We start from the raw sequence: 22,637 nt of genomic DNA, 5'->3' as shown, positions 1-22,637 counted from the left end.
AGTGTCCACAAGAGCAGCTTGTACTGGATATGGGGTCATGTTCTGCTGCTGTGTGTCCACGTGTGCCAGCACGAGCTGTTGGGGCTGTGTGTTTAGGGAAGGATTCCTACTCCCACACCTCAAACAACAGTAACAGCTCTGAGGTGTGGAAGCCTCTAAACATAATCCTGCCCAGGCCTGACCCTGCCCTGTTTAAATTGCACTCAAAGAGCCATGGAATGGTTAAGGTTGGAAAAGATCTCTTAAGGTGATCAAGTCCAGCTGCCAGCCCACTGTGGACACCAGTTAAACATGAACTCAAGTGCCACGTACAAATATTTTTTGTCACCTCTCTGGACAGCCCTTTCTAATGCTTTACAACCTTTCTGTGGGAGAAAAAAGTCTTATTGTCCTAATTTCCCAGTGTCTAATCTAAACTTTCCCTGGTGCAGCTTGAGGCTGTTTCCTCTCAGCCTGGGAAGGAGAGTTTGTAGAAGGAAGGGACTGCATAGACCTTGGTCCTGTTCTTGTGTTGCTTCACGGGCTCAGGGTCTCAGTCCCCACTGATTTTGCTTGTTGCAGCCAAAAGCAGAGCGATTGCCATCCCTGTGGACCTGGACAGCCAGGTGAACAACCTGTTCCTGAAGTCCCACAACATCGTGCAGAAGACGGCCATGAACTGGCGCATGACGGCGCGCAACGCCGCGCGCAGGGACTCGGTGCTCGCCGCCTCCAGGGACTACAGGAACATCATCGAGAGGCTGCAGGTGACTGCACAGCCCCCTTCCCCCTGCAGGGCCACAGCAACGCTGAAAACCTCACCTGACCAAACCCTGAGGTCTTTTAATTTATTCAGCCAGGACAGAGCTCATTGTCCTGCCCCTCAGCCACCGTTAGTGAAGTTGATTCAGCTCTGGATGTGTGTTGTTCATGTTTGTCTGAACCTGGTGTGGCTGTTCCCCAGGACATCGTGTCAGCCTTGGAGGATCGCCTGCGCCCCCTGGTCCAGGCAGAGCTGTCAGTGCTGGTGGATGTGCTCCACAGGCCTGAGCTGCTCTTCCCAGAGAACACGGATGCCAGGAGGAAATGTGAAAGCGGAGGTTTCATTTGCAAGTAAGTTGTCTTAGAAGTCTGGCTTGTTTTGTTTTTTCCCAGTCTTCCCATGCCCTGTGGAATGGAGCCCTCTTGCCCAGCTTGGTGAATACTTGATATCCTCTGAAATACCTGTAAAAATCAGTATTTTGTGGTATGGTCAAGGCAATTTGTCCTTGGTGGAGAAGAAAAACTGCTTGTGGGAATGGGGAAAGACTGGTTGATACGTTCTCCCAACTAATGCTTAAAAATGTCTGTTTGCTGCAGGATGCAAATGTCCTGAGCAGTTGTGTAAATGAGTTCAACTTTGAGCTGAGCAGTTATTGATACCTGCCTTCGCCCCAGGAATGTTCCTGAGGTGCTGGGTGAATACACCAGGATCAGTTGTTGTCATGGGCATCACCACAGCTGGAGGGAAGGGAAGGGGAGATTACAAGGTCATTTAGAGGGCAATTCAGAGCAGATCCCCCTCACCTCCTGGAGGGGTAGGCTCTGTGCAGAGGTTGTGGAAGCTGGGCACTGAGTCAGTCCCAAGTGCTGGGTGGGATGGGTTTGGGGTTGCACCCTCCAGGGCTCTCAGTCTGTTTCTGAACCAAGTGGAACAGGTTTCTCACTGTTAACTGGCTGTTCTGGAGGACCACCAGGTCCTGGATCCCACTGATTCCTTGCTGCCTGCAGCCAGAGGGGTTTTTTGGCTCTTTTCCTGCCCACAGCTTCCCCTGGGAGCTGTCAGGTGTTGCTCTGGAGAGGAGGCTCCCAAATGGTTGTGTAACAGTATGATAAACCTTGTTTGCAGCATAAACCAGTGGAGATAAGCACATATATCTTACCCCATTTTTAGAGTATTTGCACTAACCTGATTGATGGCTTTTTTCAGGTTAATTAAGCACACAAAGCAGCTGCTGGAGGAGAATGAGGAGAAACTGTGTATTAAGGTATTGCAGACGCTCAGGGAAATGATGACCAAAGATAGAGGCTATGGAGAAAAGGTAAGGTACAGTCCAGCATTCTGTTAAACACTGGCTTTATTCAGTAAAGGAAAATAAAACTCATGCTTTTTCAAGCTCTTTTGTATGTGTAAGCACTTCTAGGCTGGAGCAGGGACAAAACATTTTTAGTCAACTAATACCTTTCAGATCATATTTGAAGTTAAGCTTGTTTCTGCTGCTTTTCTTCTTGAGACTGGGAAGTTTAAGTCTAATCCCTGCAGTTGTTGGCACTCTGAAATATCAATTTTGTTACCTTTTTCTGAAGGCTGTAAGATCTTTATTTGATTCTCAGCTTTAGGTGACTCTTAAGGTCATGTAACCTTACAACAAGAGGGTGTTTTGTAGCTAATTTGAATTTGTGTACAACTGAGTAATCTTGTTGTGGTTTACAGATGGAAACTCTCTGTACGCCACCCATGTTTCTTCTTTCCCTTTCCTACATACAACTCTTGACTGGCTGAGAGGAACATTTCTCTGTAGGTACAGACCTGCTCTTGATTCCATCAGGACAGTGTGTATGCTCCCATATGTTTGTGTTTCTAGAAGTGGTTGCAGTCAGCTGAGACTGGGATTTGGAGATTCTCCTGGAATTCTGGTCAGCTGAGGCTCTTCCCATGGCACCCAGTGGGAGCAGAGGAGCACAGAGTTGGGGAGCAGCTGGGAGTGGGGACTGGGGGGAGCTGGGATGGGGCAGGGCTCTCTGTGCCCCTGGGAGCTGTGCCCAGGAGCAGGTGGTGTCTCGGTCCAGTTCTCCCCCACAGATGGGTTTGGAGCTGCTGCTCGTGCTCAGTTCACAGCAAAAAGGGCAAAAACCTCAGAGATCAGAGTCTGAGGACAGCAGGAATGGTTTGTAGCAGCTGCCAGGGAGGGAGATGCTCCACAGGCAGAGGAACCTGCAGCATCCTGGGCAGCTGGGAATGCCGGCAGGAGGCAGGAGCAGGACGTGGTGCAGGGCTCTGGGAGCGAGCAGTGGCAGCCTGGCACACGTGGGTGTGCACGTGTGGGCTGCTCCCAGCACAGCCAGGCTGCACAGGCAGTGCCAGGGAGGGGAGCCTCCCAGGAAAATGCCCTCAGGGCAGGGATGGCCGGGGCTGTGCTCCCTGCCCTGCCAGGAAGGCTCTTCCCAGAGCTGCCAGCCCAGCCCAGCTCCAGCTGCTGCTCTGCTCCTGCCTGGCCACTGTCTGCCTGTGCAGCAGCAGTGGCTTGAGTGAGTTCCTGGGCTGGAGGGAATTCCCTGGGAAAGCAGCACATCCCTGGGGATGGGAAGGGAGCAGGGCAGGGCTCACAGCTGCAGGTGTCAGCTTGGGGCACATTGTCCTCTGCCCTAGTGGCTGAATCCTGTGCTGGGGCATCACCTCCTGTGCTCTCCTCAAGGTCCCTTCTCTGAGACATCCCAGCTGTGGCCAGGCTGCTCCTGGAGGGGAAAGGAGTGGGACTGGTGATCCTCTAATGGGTGCTGGTATTTCCTGATGTTCAGCACTGGGGCTGTGACAGACTCAGTGTAACCATAGATCACATCTTACCCTTCTCTAGCAGATCAGTGTGTCCTCTCCTGTCAGAACAGCCAGGAGCCACTGTCAAGGTCACCTTAAGTAATAAAAAGCAATGTGTGATGCATATTGTGTATACCAGACACCAGTGAAACCCAAATCAGAGCTTTGAGAGTTTTTCCTTAAATGTAATTTGCCACTGAGAGATTTTCCAAAATGGAAATTAATTTCTAGGAGTTTCTTAGGCTTCATTCAGCTAACTTGGATGAAGCAGTATTTCTAGAAGCTGCAGTTAACATACCTTGCACCATTCAGACCATGGAGAACCCCACAAGGTGCTAAAAAATCTTCCAAGTGTGGCAGAAGCACTGATTTCTGAAGCAGTGGCTCAGTTACATAAGGAGTCAGGATATGCCTGCCTGTGAAGTGATTTCTGAGTCGGAAGGAGCAGCTGATTGCTCACAGATAGACTGTCAGTAGTAGTAGAACAGCTTTTGCTGTCTGGCTGTGAGCACTGCAGTGGGATTTATTCTCCCTTGTGACTCAGAGAACTAATTTAGTCACCACCTAAAAGGTAGCACCTTTTGTTTTTAAAATCATCCTGTAGTGTAACAAAATAAAGAAAAAAAAAGAGAAGGAAAAACCCCTCTTATATTGTAAAAGCCCTGCTGCAAATCCTGGAGTCCCTGCCTAGAGGTGCTTCCATCCATGGAGGTGCAGAGCTCACCCTTGGGAGCAGTTTATCGATCTCAAGCATAGAACCAGGGAAAAGCTTGGCTTGGAAAGGACCTTAAAGATGACCCAGTTCCCTCCCTGCTTTGGGCAGGGCCACCTTCCACACCCAGCCTGGCCTTGAACCCTTCCAGGGCTGGGGCAGCCATCCCTTGTGTCTCTGGGCAGCCTGTGCCAGGGCCTCCCCACCCTGACAGGGCAGGATTCCTTCCTGAGAGCCCCTTTAAGCCCCTGGCAGTGCAGAGCTGCCATCCCTGCCCTGCCCCTGTGCCAGGGCTCTCAGCTGTCCCTCCCCAGCCGTGTCCAGCCCCAGAGCTCTGGGCAGGTTCTGGCAGTGCCTGTGGTCCTGCTGCAGCCCCACGTGGTGCCCTCTGGAGCAGCCTGGCTTACATAAGGGTGTAAGGATGTGCAGGGCTCCTCCTGTGCCGTGGCTGTCCCCGCACACGGATCACCTCACCCTGCTGGCCCTGAGCAGGGTGGGCAGCGCGGGAGGACACGGGTGTGCTCCTGTCACCCAGAGCCCTGCTCCCGCAGCTGGGGCTCCTCAGCAGCCAGCAGAACCCGTGGGCAGAGCACAGATGTACAGGAGCCTGTGGGAAGGCTGAAATTTTTCCATATTGCTGAAGACTCCTCGCTTGGCACGCGCTCAGGATGGCTCGGTGACGGGGAGCATACTGTGCAGGATTTAATAGGCACAAAACTGCTCTACATTGACAGTGTAGGCTAGACCCAAGTTTTTCACTGTGCTGAAACATGTCATTCATGCACGTCTCCCCGGGTGCCTACCAGCTGACTCGCCTCAGCTCTGCAGGACTCGCATTGGGAAGCTCCATTTTCCCTCCCAGAGTGGAAATGCAGCCCCTGAGCTGCTGCTGCTCTGCTCAGGGCTCGTGACACTCCCGTGCCCAAGGGTGAAGTCCTTGGCTCTGGGTCAGGCAGCCCATGTGGTCTGTCCCTGGCACAGGAACAAAGCCAGGGTACATCCTGCCTCCCAAGCTGCCTGGCACAGCTCTCCCTGCAGTGGCTGTTCCCTAACCCAGAGCTGGCAGATGTTCCTCATGCCCACTGCAGAAATAACGTTGGATTGCAGCATTCAAGTGTTAAATGATTTATAAGATCCTTACATGAAATTTATGTTTCTTTTCTCTTACTAATCCTTGCTTTCCATTCTTCCCCTTCTTTCTTTCCCGGCAGATTACCATTGAATTGGATAATGCTGAGGTTTTAATTTTATTTCTCTTCTCCAGTGTTGTTTCTATGGTGCTTGTTTTACCAGTAGCCCTGTGATCTGTCCTGTCTCTGCAGCACTGAGCGTTCTGATTTGTGTGCCTGTGTCAGTGAATTAGTGGAGTTTTCAGTCTGCTGTGTGTCTATCCTGGGAATAGTTACCATAACTAATTCCACATGTCATTTCTTGGAATATTAATCCAGATGGAGTAATCAATTTTGGTAGTCTGCAATCAGCTGGTGCCATGGGTAGATCCTGTGAAGTTTAGGATGAGATCTGGAGGGTGAAACTGCTCTAAGCAGTCAGCATTTAGCACTTGGCCACACCATTCCTGTGTCATATGTGAAGGGGTTATTTCTTCTTATTTGGAAAGCCAAATAATGAGCTTTAATGGTGCCCATGCAGGAGCTGGAGGAAGGTGGGTGCAGGTGGGAATGGGGAGGGCAGGTCCTTGTGCAGGAATTGTGCTGCTGCTGTTGCCAAGAAGGGAAGGTGACAGTGCTGCAGCTGGTGAGAGCATGGCAGTGCCCTGGCTGTGCCCAGTGGGGTGGGTGGTGTGGAACCTGCGGAATCGGTGCCTGGGGAAGCTGTTTCTGGGTGAAAAGCCCTCTTTGAGGGAAAATTGGAGCTTAGCTGACGTGGAGCTTTCCAAGGACTCTGACAAGCCTGGTGTCTGGTTGGGGCAGCAGCGCAGGGCGGAGGGAGCTGAGCTGCCTCTGCTCTGCAACTTCCTCATCAGCTCAAAAAAATCCTGGTGTGGGTGTGGAATTTGCATAAATGTATAATACTGAGAAAGTGATTGACTGACACCTTATTTTACTGAAATACCATGGAAAAAAGAAATATTTTCCTCTCAGTGCTTTGTTTCCTGTGTTGTCTCCCAAGCCAGCCTTTTATTTGGAACAAAGCTCAACCACTTAAAATGTCTAAAGCGTTTCTGACCTTTATTTAGTGGAGTAGGTCATGAAATCTACAGAAAGCAATTTACGGTGTGACTCGTTGATTTTGCTGTTAACCACCTGAATTCACTGGGTAAACTTCATTCTGAAAATGAAATATATGGGGACCTTGCCTGGTGAAATGGATTTGAAAGCCAAACTATTTGTCACTAAAGTGGACAAATACTGTGCACATTACCCAGAGCTGGCCTGGAGGGTGTTTTCTGTTCAGGGGGGCTTTTAGGGCTGGAGCTGAAGGTCTCTTCCCTAAGAAACTGGTTTCCCATGACTGCCTTTGGCCCAGAGTCTGATTTTCACCTGAAAGACAAATTTCTTGTTGCACAAGTTCATTTACTGCCGTGCCATCACCTCTGAGCTGTGCTGGGATGGGATCTCAGGTGTGTCCCCAAGCTCCACACACACTCCTGGCGTTACAGAGGTGCTCTGCTGTCTGTTTCTCTCTTTTTTTGTTAATAAACCCAGTTTTTTCCCCTTTTAACCTGGGGGCATACACACCAGCAGCCTGCTCTGGTTTCCAGAAGTTAACCTGTAGCACAAAAACGCTTCCACCAGGCCAGGTCCTTTGGATGATGCGCTGCTGCAGCTTCCCAGAATAGCACGTGTGTATATGTATAATTTTAGCTTGGAGAAACTTCAGAGAGAAAGTTGAATTGTTTAATTGCAAATTAAGTCGTAATGTGAAACTCTTTCCCCTTTGGTTTCTGGCTGTGATGTGCTGTCTTTGCCTGCAGTAAATCAGCCAGAGCATGCAGAACAATTTAGGATTTGGTCTGGAGGCTGCAAAGGAGGAATTTTATTGCTCCTTAATGGAGCAAGTGCATGGAAGGAGCAGGTGTGTGTATAACCATCAGCACTGAGCACTGGCTGCACAGGGAAAGGGATTCAGATGGAGCAGGAACCACTGGCAAGTCTCAGAAATCCTGGGATTTTCTGGTTTCCTTTTTTCCCCCTTGTCCACCCTGGAAACTGTAAACATTTAGGGCAGAGAATACAAAACTCTGCAATATTAGCAAAATTATTGACTTGCTTTTCTGTCAAGACCATGTACACTTGAATTGTTCTGATCAGCTGAAATGCTCCTTGTTCCCTCAGGGAATACTCCACTGAAGTAGCTGTTGATGGCATGATTTCATGGTGGAATGGTGGAATTTTATGTAGGTTGAGTTATCTTAGTTGTGTCCTGCAAGGTAATCCCAGCGAGCAGTGGGTCCCAAAAACAAAGGATGTAAAAACCACCAGGAGATCTGTGTTTGTTGGTGAAAGTCATGACAGAAAGTCAGACAGATCCTCGTTAATGTTTTTATGAGTGAAGAAGGGAGTGTCCTTTGGAAGTGGGTGAATAATGCTGAAATTCACCCAATGGTAGGAAATCCCCTGAGTGTGGGGTTGGCTCCAGCCCTGGACAATTTTGAACTGAGCTTGGGGGCTTTGGGTGCTGGAGAAGTGGAGAGGAAGGGAACAGCAGAGGTGGTGCTGTTGTCCTAACTCACACTTTTATTGAGGGTTTAAGTGGAATTCCCTTTTGCTGGAGAGGAGGGCCAGGGAGGAGCTGCAGTTTTCCAAGGAGAAGCAGTGGAGCATTGATAGAAAACCCAAACCATGAGGAACTGTGTCTCACCACACTGGCACCACGGCTGTGTTGGTTCTCTCCTGGTTTGGGGGAGTTGTGAGCTCAGAGCTGGCCTTTGGGTTGTGCTGTGGCTGCTCTTTGCCTCTCCTGGGGCATGGGGTGGGAGCAGCAGCTGAAGGGCTCAACGGGGTGTGTTTGACATGGGCTCTGTGCAGGTGTCTCGGGTAGCTAAAGCCAAATGCCCAAGGCAGGGCATTGTCCTTAGAAGCCCTTGGGCTGGGTCTCTGTTGGTGGCCTCCTTCCTGGGCTGGAGCTGCTCTAATCCTGTTCCTGATGGAGCCTGTGCTGCTGTCTCAGGGAAGAGCTTTGGGGCTGAGGTGAATTCTTCCACCAAGTGAGAATCTTCACACAACAGCAAGAGCTAAACCCTGCTTGTAATTACACACAACAGCTTAATGTGCTGTTAATGCAATCCTCAGCCCACTGAGAAGTGCAGGCGTGATGCAAATGCAGATTTGCTGGTGTTGCATGCTGAGCTGCACCGTGGGCTCCCTGTGCTCCAGCCCAGCTCTGGGAAAGGTTCCTGTCCATCCTCCCCGGCCAGGGCTGCCCTTTGGGGACACCGTGGCCCAGTTTCCACCTGCAGTGCGAGTCCTGGCTGCTAAAACGCCCCCATCCTGGAGGAGCCATGGATCTTTGCTGGCCTGCCAGGCAGGGCCCGTCGGCGCTGACCTGCAGGTGGCACGCGCAGGATGCCGATCGCGCTGGGAGATGGCCTACTTTGCTTTTTTATTTTTTATGTTCCTTTTTCCCCTCCCAGCCACATTGCAGTGAGCTGTTCCGCTGGGCACCTGCCAACATTCAGGCAGCAGTTACATAAGAAGAGCTTTTTTTCCTGGAATTTAGGCCCGCTGCTGATGTGTGACCTTCAGCAGTAATTGCCAATAAAGGCGCTGGGGATGTTTACAGGCACCGCGCTGGCCTGCGGCCTGCGCCGGTAGCGCCGAGCTGGGGCTGGGCTCTGCTCCCCAGCTGACCCCACTCCACTGCAGCCAGATCCCAATTTCCAGGGTGAAATGGGGTGCTCTGCTGCTCCCCAGCTGACCCCACTCCACTGCAGCCAGATCCCAATTTCCACACTGAAATGGGGGTGCTCTGCTGCTCCCCAGCTGACCCCACTCCACTGCAGCCAGATCCCAATTTCCACACTGAAATGGGGGTGCTCTGCTGCTCCCCAGCTGACCCCACTCCACTGCAGCCAGATCCCAATTTCCACACTGAAATGGGGGTGCTCTGCTGCTCCCCAGCTGACCCCACTCCACTGCAGCTCTATTCCAGTTTCCACACTGAAATGTGGGTGCTCTGCTGCTCCCCAGCTGACCCCACTCCACTGCAGCTCTGTTTCATTCTCCAGGATGAAATGGGGGTGCTTTTCTTCCCCCAAGCCTGACCCCACTCCACTGCAGCTATATCTCAAATTCCACAGTGAAATGGAGGTGCTCTGCTTCCCCCCATTCTGACCCCACTCCACTGCAGCTATTTCATTCTCCAGGGTGAAATGGGGGTGCTCTGCTGCTCCCCAGCCTGACCCCACTCCACTGCAGCTCTATTCCAATTTCCAGGGTGAAATGGGGGTGCTCTGCTGCTCCCCAGCCTGACCCCATACCACTGCAGCTCTATTCCAATTTCTGGGATGAAATGGGGGTGCTCTGCTGTTTCTGGGGCATGGGCCAGCAGCCACCTAGCCAAATCCAGCACAGAGTTCCCCTTGCAGTTATTTAGTTATTTGTTAGGGTTGTGTTGGTGTTTTATCTGTTTTTTCAGTAGTGACACTTCTTTATGCAGCTGATATATCTACAGGCAGCTCTATCCAGCAAAATGCACTTGCAGACCCACTCAGTAAAGTTTAGGTTTGGGGTTTTTTCACCTCTTTGCATTAGTCTTGAGGTTTTGAGTAGGTGGAAAGGGAACTGAAAATCCTTGTTCAGAGGGGTTGCCTGAATTAACCTTTTCCCTGCTCTTTACTATGAGAAACTAAAATTGCAATGTCTAAGGTGCAAAATATGTGCTGTTTTATGCATTTTTGATTGGAGTTAGGAAATTTATTAACCTCTTCAGAGCTGCAAAGCTGCACTTGGGAATTATTTTCCTTGTAGAGATCTTACTCTGCAGTCATTTCTCTTGTGTGTTTTGCACTTAGACAGTGCTTCACTTGTTATGTCTCAAGCAGAGGAAATGCAGGCACTCATAAATTTTTGTGGGCTGCCTCTATATTTTTTTTCCCCTGCGATCTTTGGACAGGGCTTTTTTTTTTTTTCTTTTTTTTTTTTTTTTTTTTTGACACAGACTGGAATTGGTGAGCTCCTTGGAAAAGGAGGCTGGAACATTTCTTACCGTTACTTGTCACCAAAAAAATAGCAGTTATTCCATTCTTACTGCTGATTAAAACTGCTGCTGTAAAATGTGTTGTGAGGGCAGCTCTCAGTGTATTCAGCAGAAGTCCTGCAGGATTTAAAGAGGAGGAAGTTCCTGCACTCCCAGTGAAGGCCAGACACTGGAAAGTCCCAGCCCAAGTTAAAACATGATTTCTCCACTGAAAACTCTGGAAAATGAGGGAAGGCATTCCCCTAGGTAGATCTTGGTGCCCTTGTAGTGCAGGCACTGGCAGCCCTTGTGGCAGACCTGCCTCCTCCTCAGCTGGCAGTGCACAAATCTCTGCACTTTCCCTGAGACCAGGGAGGACGTTCAGCCGTGTCCCTGCCCTGGGTGTGTGATGGGGCTGGGAACTGGGGGGCTGCCCCTGGCCCCAAAATCCTACATGGCTTCTGGGGAACCTGTGCCAGAACAAGGTGCTGCCCCACATCTCCTGCTGCTGCTTGATTTAGGCAGGGCTGAGATGCTCCATCCCTGGAAATGCAACGTGGGAAGTTTGTCAAAGCAGTTCAGTGCTCCTGGGTCCCAGTTATTCCCCTCTGCCCTGAAACTTCTCCATAACAAGTCAAATGCTCGTTTGACAAACACCTACAGATCATCTGCAGGGGCTAGAAATTTCCTATCCAAATTTCTCCTCAGCTCCACAAGGTAACAGTGTTGGCTTTACAAAGGGGACTTGGCAAGGAAGCTGCACAGAGTTTTGTGGTATTTTTAAAGAGTTATGAAGGACAGCAACATAATTTGTGCTCTAGTCTGTTGCCACGAATCAGACAAGGTGATGCTTTTGCTGTGTGCCTTTCAAGGAAGAGCTGATGGCATTTCAAAGGGAAGAGCAGAGAAGTTCAGAGAAGGGAGGAAAAAGTGGAAAGGGACTTGCAGGATTCAATCAGAGCAGCCATTCCCACTGGAATTCCAGCTCCTGCTGTAGATGGCAATGCAGGAGCTGAGGCAGAGGCTTCACAATAACATTTATCTGAGATCTTCACTCTAGTTCCTCGCATGTGGATGTACAACCTGGCTATCAAAAGCTTAATGTGCAATTTGGCTGACTTTGCAGTTGTGTTTTCCCTTTTTATTTCCTCCTCTCTGCCAAATGTCTCCCCCTGCCACCCCAGTAATGAGATGCCATATGCATGCAGTTGGGTCAGTTCCTGAATTCACAGATTTTGGGACCAGAAGGGACCTCTCAGTGATTGAACCTGACTTCCTGCACAGCCCGGGGCATCCCACTCCTCACCACTGTCTGTCCACAGAGCCAAATCCATGGAGCTGGGCCCAGCTTCCTCAGAGTGCTCAGTGTTGAGCTCGGGGACCTCCCAGGACAGGAGACAGGAATGTTTGGAGAGACCTGCAGGAATTGTGTGGAGGTTGGGAAAATGTCATCAGTTCAGCAGTCTGAGGTTTGTCACCTCTCAGTCCTTTGGACTCTGGGGCAGCCTGAAGTGTGGGTGCTTGGAATTGTGCTGGTTTGTCCATTATTTTGTCAAAATTCCAAAGTCTGGTCAGGCCGAAGAGAAAAGGACCAGGTTTTTGAATGGTGTTTGTGTGGTCACACAAATGTGAGTTTCCTGATCAGATTTTTCCCTCTCATTAATTACAATGTGAGATGTTTTCCAGCCTGTTTTGCTGAAGCCACTCTCTGGAGCAGCCCCAGTCTGTGAACTGGAATCTCCACCAGCCTCTTAAATGCACTTCAGGCCTTTTCACTCCTCGGTGGTCTGGGTGTTCACTGCATAGTTGGGTAAAAAAAGTGGAGAAAAGCAATTCTGATGCTTCCAACTTGAATGAAAATCATTCTGCTTTTCCTCAAACCTTTTCTACTCTATCACAGCAGTAGTTTGAATTTTCTCTGAAGGAAAGATTAAGCAGCTTCCATTGTGGTTGTTATTTTGAAAGCAAACGAGACTAAAACTTTGAAGAATTCCTCCGAACTGCAAAGGAAAAGGGTGGAAAGCTCATCTGTATCTCAGACATTGAATTCAGCCTGGAGCTGTCACGTGCTCTGGTGGTTTTTGAGGGCCATACATCCCCTCTTGAGTCAGACAGTCTGTTCTGGGAAGCACACGTGGCCTGTGCTGGGGAAGTGGATGCTGGAAGCTCTGCGGTCACCAGAGGGTCAGGGATTGTGCATCCCTCTCATGCCTCATGAGGAGTGCTTTATTGGCCAGCCTTGGGGGAGTGCAAACTTCAAAGGAAGAGAGAGGGTTTTGCTCAGCAAGTTGAAAGGACCTTTCCCTCCTGCCCGTAAAAAGCACAGATGTTGGCCTCTGACCTGGCCACCCACTGGGTTCTAGTTTAGAAGCTGTCCACTGTGTCCTGCTCATCACTGCCTGTGTTTGGTACTCCACAAACCTGCCCCTGCCCCCCACACCATCCCTTTCTTATAGCTGCAGAGCTGAAATATAGGGAGGCACAAGGGATCTTGGAAAATGCCTGCTTTGGGCTGCTCTCCCACCCTGTTCAATCCTTGTAAAGCATAAGGTGATATTTTGCTGTTGCAGCACACACAGGAGAGTGCAAAGTGTAGCACAGCAACAAGAGCTCAATAATTCTTTGCTATTTGACCCCATTTTGACTCAAAGAATAGCAGTTTCAGGATTTGGAGTTTATATTCTTACTGGAAGATGGCTGAGGGCTGTGCTGCTGTGGGTGATCCCTGTGGGCATTGCCCAGGGCAGTGGTTTTGCTGCCAGGTCAGTGTGTGGGGCTGGCTCTGACGTGCTGGCTGTGCCACAGAGGAATTTGTGAGCTGGAATTTGTAATTTTAGCTTGAGAAGGAGCAAACTATCAATTTTATGTGATTCTTCATCCGTGCTTTTGGGCTTTTCAGCCCCAACATGTAAATGTATGTTTGGTTGAAATGGGGTCAAGGTATCAGCCCAGAAATCCCAGAATGGTTTGGGTTGGGAGGCACCTTAAAGCTCATCCAGTGCCACCCCTGCCATGGCAGGGACACCTTCCACTGTCCCAGGCTGCTCAGAGCTCCATCCAGCCTGGCCTTGGACACTTGAAGGGCTGGAAAATTCACAGTTTCTCTGGGAAACCTGTACCAGTGCCCAGAAGGAAACTTTTGTTTGGAATCCCGAGTCCAGCAGTCATGTCCACTTGACCTGTGAGCTCCAGTCTCCCTCCCCAGGAGGAAGGGAGCTCATTTCCCCTGCAGGGAACAGGCCTGTTTTCCTTGCTGCTGTTGGCTCAGGGGAAGGCAGGGGTGTTTCCTGTGCCCCAGGCAGGCTGTGCAGTGGGACAATGTGCCCAGGCTGTGGGGCTGCAGCCTGGGAGCGGGGCAGGGCAGGACGGTGTGTTCCTCTGCAGGAACCTGCTGCTTCCTGTTCCCTCCTGCTCCTCTGGGTCAAACCCTGCCTGCTTCCACTTGGCCACACAAGGGGTCAGCATGCTTGAGACGTGTCCAGGAGCGGTGACAATGCAAGGAAGCCACCGCCAAAGGCCATGGGAGCTGGCCAGGAGCAGAGTCCCTTAGGAGGAGAATGGAGAAGGGTCTTTTTCCTGGCCAAGGAGTCCCTGCAGGGGAAGTGCTCGCTCCTGGGGCTCCTTCCTGGGAAGTGGAGTCTCATTTTTCCTCCTGCTGCATCTGTGGCCTCCCTCTGGGGCTCCCCAGGCTGCAGCAGGTGCTGGGCTGCTCTCCCAGTCTGTGCTCCCTTGGTCTGTCCATCCCTGTGGCACACGTGGCCAGGAATGCTGGCTCAGGTTGGGGTTACAGGATTGTGAGAGTGTTATTTCCTGGTGTCTGCTCCTGAGAATTACAGCAATTTCCCCACAATTAATTCAGCAGTTGAGTTTGAATGTTCAGTTCTCTGTTGTGTGTCTGTGCTTGACTAGATAAAAGTTACTTGTCTTCATCTGTTTCAGTTGAAGATCAGCATTTTAAATTTGAAAAGCTGTCACCATTCAGGCCCTTATTTCGTTGCTCCTGTTTGGTGCTGTGTTGTGTATCTTTTATCTTGAGCAAAGTATGTTTAGAGATGAGAATCCACAGAACACCTTTTCTTCAGCTAAAATTATCAGGCTGCTCCCTCTGTGATATGCAGCCCTGGCTTCCTCCTCCTCCCCACTGGGGTGGATGTGCAGCATTCCAGTGACAGATCCTGGGGGTGTGGTCCCCAAAAGTGCTCAGGGCACCTGCAACTTCATTTTTTTGCTTGTGCCTCTGAGTTCATGCTAAGCAGTTTGGGATGTTCAAAGGATATCTGCAAAATTTGCCAAATGTGGCCCTTTTGGAGCAGGGTGGGAGAGTGTAACCAGTAATTACAGCCACAGTTCATTTGTGATGATTCAGCTGAAGTCAAGTGCTTTGCCAGCTCCCTTCCCCTCACTGTTGACCACTGGGTTGCTGTCGGGATGGAAGATTCTGGAGGAATGACTAATTTTTCTGCATTTTACTTTCAACTAGCTGCCGCAAGCTCCAGAAACGGAGAGCCCTGTAGAGGTGTGTCAGCCACCTATATTTGTACAGTGCACAAATATTGGTGTTTCACTAGTCCTAGTGCAGTGTCTTGTTGGTAAAAACCCCTGTGAAATGTGTGTTCCTGCCTGGTGTTAGACAGTGGAAATAAGTAGATTTGTAAAAGTGCCTTAATCCAGTACAACATCAGTGTGGTAGTGTGAAAATATAAAAAAATTTGTAAGGTAATCCTAAGTTTGTTCCTTTCAGCCATTTCCTTTTTTCTTTAAGGGTGGCACTGGGAAAAGTCTCCTCTCAAATTTTCCTACATTGGCAAAATGAGACTTCATTTTGGCCCCTAATGCAGAATTTGGTTTTTCCTTTGCCTCACATACTTAAAAACTTCAATACTTTAAGGAAAGGGAAGTTCTTAGTGGAAGCTTCATAACTCCAGAGCAATTGGTGTCCCATTTATAATGCCCCAGTGGACAAACTCAGGATCACTGCACATTGTCAAGGCCACTGGTTCTAAGGGAATTGGATATGTGGAACCATTTCCTTTATGTCCATAAAGCAGATTATTTGCCAAAAAGAAGGCAGGAAAATTTATCAAATCTTAAATTCCTTTGAAATTCATGGGACATCCGGACATGGCATTGGTAGATTGTACAACTGGGTGCCAAATCAGTGCAAATCTAAATGAAACAACATGGAAGCCTAAATCTGGGAGAGTGTTGATTCTCTGAGCTGTGAAGTTTTTATAAATGTGAGATCGTGTAGAAAAATAAGTGTTTGTGATGGTTTAGGCCTTTGTATTTGTAAATTTTGTGAAACAGTGTTTAAATGTAACCTGAAACTCTGAGTGGTCATCAAATGGATTTGAGATGTCTGGGAGATGGCTCCTGGTTTCTGATGGGTCCCTGTACAGAGCTGTTATTCTACACCTTTGGAGATGCCTTAAAGCAGCAAAACCATAACGTGCTTCAGCTTTGCAAAGTGGAAGTTGCATTCCTGGAAATGAATTTCTCAAGTGAGAGGGGTTTGATTTGGAGATGTGCCTGTGCCGAGGGGCAGCTCAGTGACTCCCCACTGCCACCCTGGCCATGGGGAGGGAGCCCCCAGGCTGGGCCAGAAGCCCTCCCCAGTCTCAAATGAGTTTCAGTGACCACGGTGGGATGTGCTGGGGTCCCTCACCCCCAGAGTGTGTGTCCAGGGGGCTGGGGGTGCTCTGTGTGTCTGTGCATGGGCATGCGTGGGCTGAGCCCCCAGAGCTGTGTGGAGCTGTGACACCAGGCAGAGCCGTGTTTCCTGAGCACTGCTGCCACTCCTGCATGCCAGGGGGTGTGTGAGGGTGGCAGAGCAGAGGGGTCAGGGCTGCCAGAGGGCAGGTGTCCTGTTCTGGTGCTTTGTCAGTCCATCTCCCTCATCTCCCCCCTCGCATCCAGCTGTGACTCCCCCAGTATTCCCATGAGTGCCAAGGTGTTGGTCTCTCTTGAGTGTTGTTCTGCTTTAAAATGAACTTTCTGCACGTGCAGCAGGAGCTTGATCAAACTCTACCCCAGAGGCAACTGGAGGATCATAGAAGGGTATGTACAGCAGTCGAGCACGTTCAGAACTCATCTCTCCCTTTCCCCTGTGAACAGTGAAGCCTAAGTCATGTAAGAAACTTGTGTGGTTAAATGCTGGCTGGAAAATCCAAAAAATGAGCCTATGGACAGAGTGAGGTGCTGCAGCCCCTTCTCTGGGTTACATGGAAGGGGAATGAGTGCTTGGCTGTTCTGAATTGAGCTCAGGTCCTGGTCTGGTCCATTGCCACTGTCAAAACCTTCCCTGTGGGTGCTGATCACTCTGCTGTGCAGTGACATCCATCAGTGCTGCTGGGGCTGGCTCCTCTGGCCACACCACCCCTTTCTAGCTGCAAAATCAGCATCGTTGGTCCCTTTCTCCATTTCTTTTGCTCTTGTAGCTGGGAGCACAACAGCAACAACTTATAACTGCTTCACTCTAAAACATGAAAGATGCTCTGTTTTAAAGCTTCTAACAGGTTTCTGATATCACTTGGAGTTGTGTGTTGCATCTGCATTGCTGATGCAGGTACAGTGATGTTTCTGTGTGACTTTTACTTTACCTGGTGTGAATGCAGATGAAACTGGATGCTGCTGGGTTTTTCCCTAGGTACCATATTTGATTTTTCTGGTTAGTGCCAAACATCTGATATTTGTTTGCACACTGCCCTCGTCAAAGTGGTGCACAGCACTAACAGGATGGTTAAAGAACTGTTCTGGAGCCAAGCATTGCAGCTGAATTAATTGGAACATTTCTTAAATACCACTTATTTTTTCTCCCTTCTGCTCTGATCATGTACTCGTATTTTGTTAGCTGATACCATGGGTTTGGATAAATTTGTAGGAACCAAAGCTTTTCTTTCCAGTTAGAGTTTGAAATGCTGGTTGACTGTGTATTGCCAGACCTGGATCAGCACACTCTGACTAGAAACAACTGCTTGATACTTGTTCCTGCTGTATTTTTGGGTGATTTGCCTTGTTTTGGATACACAACACCTACAGACACCAGAGGTGCCTGTCCTGCTCAAGTCTCCGCTCACCCCAACTATTTTGACCATGGAATAGAAGTCACCTCCTGCTCCACAAGGGGCCAAAAGGAGAATTTGGGGGCAGCTCCAAGAGCTTTAGTTGCCCTCCTGAATTCAGGCAAGGTGGAGTTTGCTGAGCAGCTGTTCTCAAGGCTGGATATGTGTTATCTTTGTAGTAAGTAGTAAAAATCCCTGGTTTAAATGCCATTTGACAGGATGACTGCCAGTTAGTTCAACAGAGGAGGAAGAAGGTGCTGTGAGAGCTCCCTTGTAGCCATTTGTGTCCTAGGGCCCATCTGGGTGTCAAGCTGCCTTTCCAATCAGTGCACATGTCCAAGGCAGATGCAGTTCAGGGGGTTTTTTGTCTGGCTTGGCCTTGTTCTGTCACACAGCCTCCCTCACCTGCCAGGCTGGGAGCAGGGAGGTGGGTAAAGCCCTGCCTCGTGCACTGAGCACTCTGGTGTTGCTGTCAGGCGCAGGAGCTGCTCCAGGACAGCGTTTGCTGGAGCTCCTGAGCTGTCTCTTGCCTCTCCCACGTGTTCACTCTTTGGCCCAAGCAGTGATGGGAAGCGTGTGCCCCTTGGAGAAGTGCTCATCTCCTCCTGCTGTTGCTTCCACAGGAGTTTTCCTTTTTTCTGCTGTTTGGGAGCTTTTGGAAGCAGCTGGTTGGAACACTGACTTTGTGTTTATTTTGCATCCTGTTCACTGACACTTGCTCCCTCCCCATCTAATCCCACGAAATGCAGCTCCTGGGCTGCAGCTTTCACACTGAGAATCCCCAGGAACCATCTCTAAGCTGCTGGATTGTGGTGACAGGGTGGCAGTGGGAGCCCTGACCTGAGCCCCAGCCCTGTGGGGAGGGCAGAGATCCCTCACCAGCTCAGGCATGTGTTGGACTTCTCCCTGTGGAAGTGATTTCTGAAATTTGATAAATAACTTGATTATTATCAGACAGGCTTTTGTCTTTTTTTTCTTTTGGGGTAAAAGGATCTCTTCAAGTGACTTTTTTGAGTGCCAGCTGTGTGTAAAATCAGTGGGACTGCAGCAGGGCTGGAGTTCTGAACAAGCCAATTAATGCCCATTTATGTCGTTCCATTTACTTGTGTTTTAAAGGCCTCCAGTGAAATTTTAAAGAGTAAGACTTCACTTTTATGATAGCTAATGCATTAAATGACATCTTGAATCTATAGTCAGACAACCAATTTCATTTGAAATACAACTGAAAATCAATAAATCAGCGACAAGCACTTTTTGTCAATGGAACTAAAGATAAGATGCTTTAGTTCATTGGAAATATTTTTAATATAAAATTTTTTTTGGCTAAATTTTTTTTAAATTTTTTTTCCTGACTCCCCAGAAAAGCCCTTCCCTCCCTTCTGCAGCTCTGTCCTGGGATGGTGCTGCTGTAACCACACTGCCATTAGCAGGGCAGGAGCTCCCGGATTGACAACAATCCTTACAAAAATCCCTTAATCCCTGTGCAGCGTTTGTGTGCTGGCAGTGCCTCCAGCTTTGTCCAGCTCCCCAAATCCCAGGGAATTCCTGTGGAGGCTGCAGTGGCAGCACTGGGGTGACTGGAGGTGTTGGATCTCCGCTGGCTCGTGCTGGGGCTGTGCCGGAGCTCTGGGTGCTCCAGGATTTGGGGTTGTGTGAGGACCTGCCCTGTGCTGGGCTGGGTGCTGGGGTGGGAGGGCTGGTGTGACTCGGGCAGCTGCCAGCAGGGAACAAAGAGCCGGGATCCAGCGGGATCGCTCGGGTTTCTGCTCAGCAGCTGATGGGTCCTGTCAGCTGCTGGTGGAGGGACAGCAGAGCACAGCCCTGCAGGGTTGGTGGGATGGCAGAGCAGGAGAGGTGTGAGGAGATTAAACTGTTCCTTAAAACCATTTCTGGTGTTCCTCTAATCCACCTCTTGATTTTGTGTTGGTGCTGTACAGATGCCAGTCCTTTGCATTTAAGACCGAGACAATAAAACTTAATTAAAATTAAACTCTCGGAAAATTAAATCTGTCTAGAAAGCTGTACACAAAACCTGAAGTGCAGCTGTCTCTGTGATGCATGGGGGAACCCATAATCTTATTGAGCCCCATGAGACCCCTCCAATGTCCCAGCCTGCCCCAGCACATCAGGAGCTGCTCGGTGGATTTCTCCAACTCTCCAGGGTTTCATTCCCCCTCCCTCACCACGAGAAGGGTACTGGGTAACAGCAGTTAACTAACTGGTTAACTGCTGCCAATGAACACGTGTGGTTGGCCTGTTCGTGGAGCTGCCATGGTGATTTCCTTGTGCTCTTTGCCTGCAGGGCGAGGCCCTGAGGCAGGTTTTGGTGAACCGCTACTACGGCACGGTGCGCGCGGCCGGCCGGCGCGAGAGCCTCACCGCCTTCGGCAACGGGCCCCTGGCTGCCAGCGGCCCCGGCAAGGCTGCCACGGCAGGTAGGACACGCTCTGCTCCTCCCTGCCTGCCTCCCCAGGGCATCTGCCTCCCTCCCTCGCTGGGATCTGGGTGGTGGCGTTCGCAGGGGTCCCAGAATGAGGGAATCTTGGAGTCTCTGCTGCTCAGAGTGACTTCGAGATAAGTTGGAAAGTCTCTTTTTCCAGCCTGGTGCTCAAAGAAGGAGTCAGAGCTCTTCATTTTTCCGTCTCAAGGTTGTTTATTGTATCTTATCTATAAAATTCTTTCTCCTGTCCAGCCAAGGTCCGCTCAGCAGGACAGTCAGAGGCACTCTGCCTGACCCTGGGGTGATGTTACCTTTTTATACTAAAAACTAAATGTACAATATTTACAATTACTTCCCAATACCTATCACCTATGTTAGACAGTGAGCTTCTACTCTAAACCAATCCAAAAGTGCCACCATCACAGCAGAAGATGGAGGCCAAGAAGAAGAAGAAGGAGAAAGACTGGACACGCTCACATTCTTTCATCTTGCCCCCTGAATTCCCATTCTAAAAACTCTAAAAAAATCTATTTTTTACCCTGTGATAAATTCACTATCATTCTACTTAAACTTCCGTGGCTTGTAGTTCTTCATATAAGGTTGGAATTGTTTTTCCTAAGGGCTGAATCAAAGGCACAGGGGTCTTGGGCTCTGTGCCAAGGTCTCTGAGCCCCCTGGGCAGGGGCTTGAGGTCTTCTAGGGCAGCCAGAGGAATTTCTTAGGTTCTGACAGGGAAGAGATGAGAATCTTGACTCCATGTTTCAGAAGGCTGATTTATTATTTTATGATATATTAAAAGAAAATTATATATTAAAACTATGCTAAAAGAATAGAAGAAAGGATTTCATCAGAAGGCTAGCAAGGAAAGAAAAAGGAATGATAATAAAATCTTGTGACTGATCAGAGAGTCCGAGACAGCTGGACTGTGATTGGCCATTAATTAAAAACAACCACATGGGACCAATCAAAGATGAACCTGTTGCATTCCACAGCAGCAGATAACTATTGTTTCTCTTTTCCTCTGAGGCTTCTCAGGAGAAAAGATCCTAGCAAAAGGATTTTTCCTAAAATCTAACCATGACAGATGTGTGTTCCTGACCAGTCAGCACCCTATGGCTCAAATCGGGGTGTTTTCCCTCATGGTCCTGTCTATGAGTTCCCAAAGAAAGTAAAACTGTCCATGTGGGTGACTGCACTTGGGAGCAAATCTAGCAGACAGAGCTCTCTGTCCTTTTCAGTGACTGCCTTGGGTTGGCTTGATGTTTGTGACATTACTTTGAATAAATGTACTTAGAAATCCTGATCAATTTAATATTTGCAGTAATATCTAGGAAATGTGCCCAACAGGATGTCAGATTATTAACCATTTCTGAAAGAAAACCATTTCATGGTATTGCAGAGATGGTGGGGTAGGATGGGCAAAAATTCCATTTGAAGCCAGTTGTACAGTGAAATTTATTTAATTTGATGCTGTTGCTGAAAAGTCACTGATAGAATCACAGAACGGGTTGGGTTGAAAGGGACTTTAAAACTCATCCTGCCATGAGCAGGGACCCCTTCCACTATCTCAGGTTGCTCCAAGCCCTGTCCCCCTGGCCTTGCCATCCCCATGGGGGCAGTGCCAACCTGTTTGTCCTGGTCACCTCTACAGGAGGAAGCTCTGGGTCGAGCTCCATGAGCCGAGGGGAGATGAACCTGGCAGATGTGCAGTGCCACCTGGATAAAGAAGGTGCTTCCAACCTGGTCATAGATCTCATCATGAATGCCACCAGTGACAGAGTCTTCCACGAGAGCATCCTGCTGGCCATTGCCCTGCTGGAAGGTGGGAACACCACGATACAGGTAGGGAAATGGAAAACTCCATCTTGTGACTGAGCCCTGTCGGGAAGGGAAATGTTTTTATGAAATCCAGGAAATTTGAGAGGGTCAAGGAGGCAGGAGGGGAAATTATCTGAATGATCTTTGACCTGTAATTAAGGGAAATATTAATGTCTGCCATGCGAAAGTGAACTTATTGAATGTTTGCACGGGCACTGAGTACATGAGGTGTTTTCCCAGGGCAGTATAGAGGAATGTGTAATAAAATGGGTTTGTAGATAAGTTACTGACTGCTTTTACAAATAACTTAAGTAACTGTAACGTGCTCAGAGACTTTTACAATGAGCTGTTTAATTTCAGACTGGAATTTGACATAAGTGTTTGGTAAACTCCAGACCACCACCATTCTCCAGCAATCTCAATCTGTTCTTCCTTTCTGTGTTTTCAAGAAGGATTAGATTCCCCTAAAAGAAGATTGTCCCTGGTGTGGATTAACGAACACACACCAGCGAGCTCTTACCTTCTTCCAAACAGAAAGGAAAAACTTATTACAGCAGAACTTGCTTACAAAGATGATGGCATCTGTGATATCTTGTTTGTTTAGCTCTGCACGTGTTGTGCTTGCAGTCTGCCTGTGGGGCTGAGTCCTGACCAGTTGTAACTGATTGTTGTGAGTGAAACACACACTGGATCCCTACAGCAGCACCTCCTGTGTCCATGCAAACTTCCCCTGAGAGAACAGGGAATGTCTCTGGGCTCCTTCGCTCAGTCTCTGTAATCAGTGCCCTCATTAATCCCCTGTGTACAAGCTCTGGAAATTTGCAATGGATAAAGTGGGAACTGAGTGTTGAAAATCCTGTGTCACCTTAAACTGCAATGACAGGATTAACATTCCTGGGGGACACTCACTCCTTT

General features: G+C 49.2%; 1 protein-coding gene across 1 annotated transcript in view; it reads left to right on the top strand.

Annotated features, from left to right (window-relative positions):
• ITPR1 (inositol 1,4,5-trisphosphate receptor type 1) overlaps positions 1–22,637 on the top strand; it is a 162,882-nt gene that overhangs the window by 85,625 nt on the left and 54,620 nt on the right. Inside the window, exons 36-43 of the mRNA XM_066558246.1 lie at positions 562–746; positions 944–1,092; positions 1,949–2,060; positions 5,477–5,503; positions 14,884–14,919; positions 16,410–16,460; positions 19,767–19,899; positions 21,556–21,746. Of these exons, the coding sequence (XP_066414343.1) occupies positions 562–746; positions 944–1,092; positions 1,949–2,060; positions 5,477–5,503; positions 14,884–14,919; positions 16,410–16,460; positions 19,767–19,899; positions 21,556–21,746 (884 nt within the window). The remainder of the gene's footprint in view (positions 1–561; positions 747–943; positions 1,093–1,948; positions 2,061–5,476; positions 5,504–14,883; positions 14,920–16,409; positions 16,461–19,766; positions 19,900–21,555; positions 21,747–22,637) is intronic.

The sequence above is a fragment of the Molothrus aeneus genome, chromosome 12, assembly GCF_037042795.1.
Source record: "Molothrus aeneus isolate 106 chromosome 12, BPBGC_Maene_1.0, whole genome shotgun sequence".
Taxonomy (NCBI): domain Eukaryota; kingdom Metazoa; phylum Chordata; class Aves; order Passeriformes; family Icteridae; genus Molothrus; species Molothrus aeneus.
This window is presented reverse-complemented; position numbering and strand designations above follow the sequence as displayed.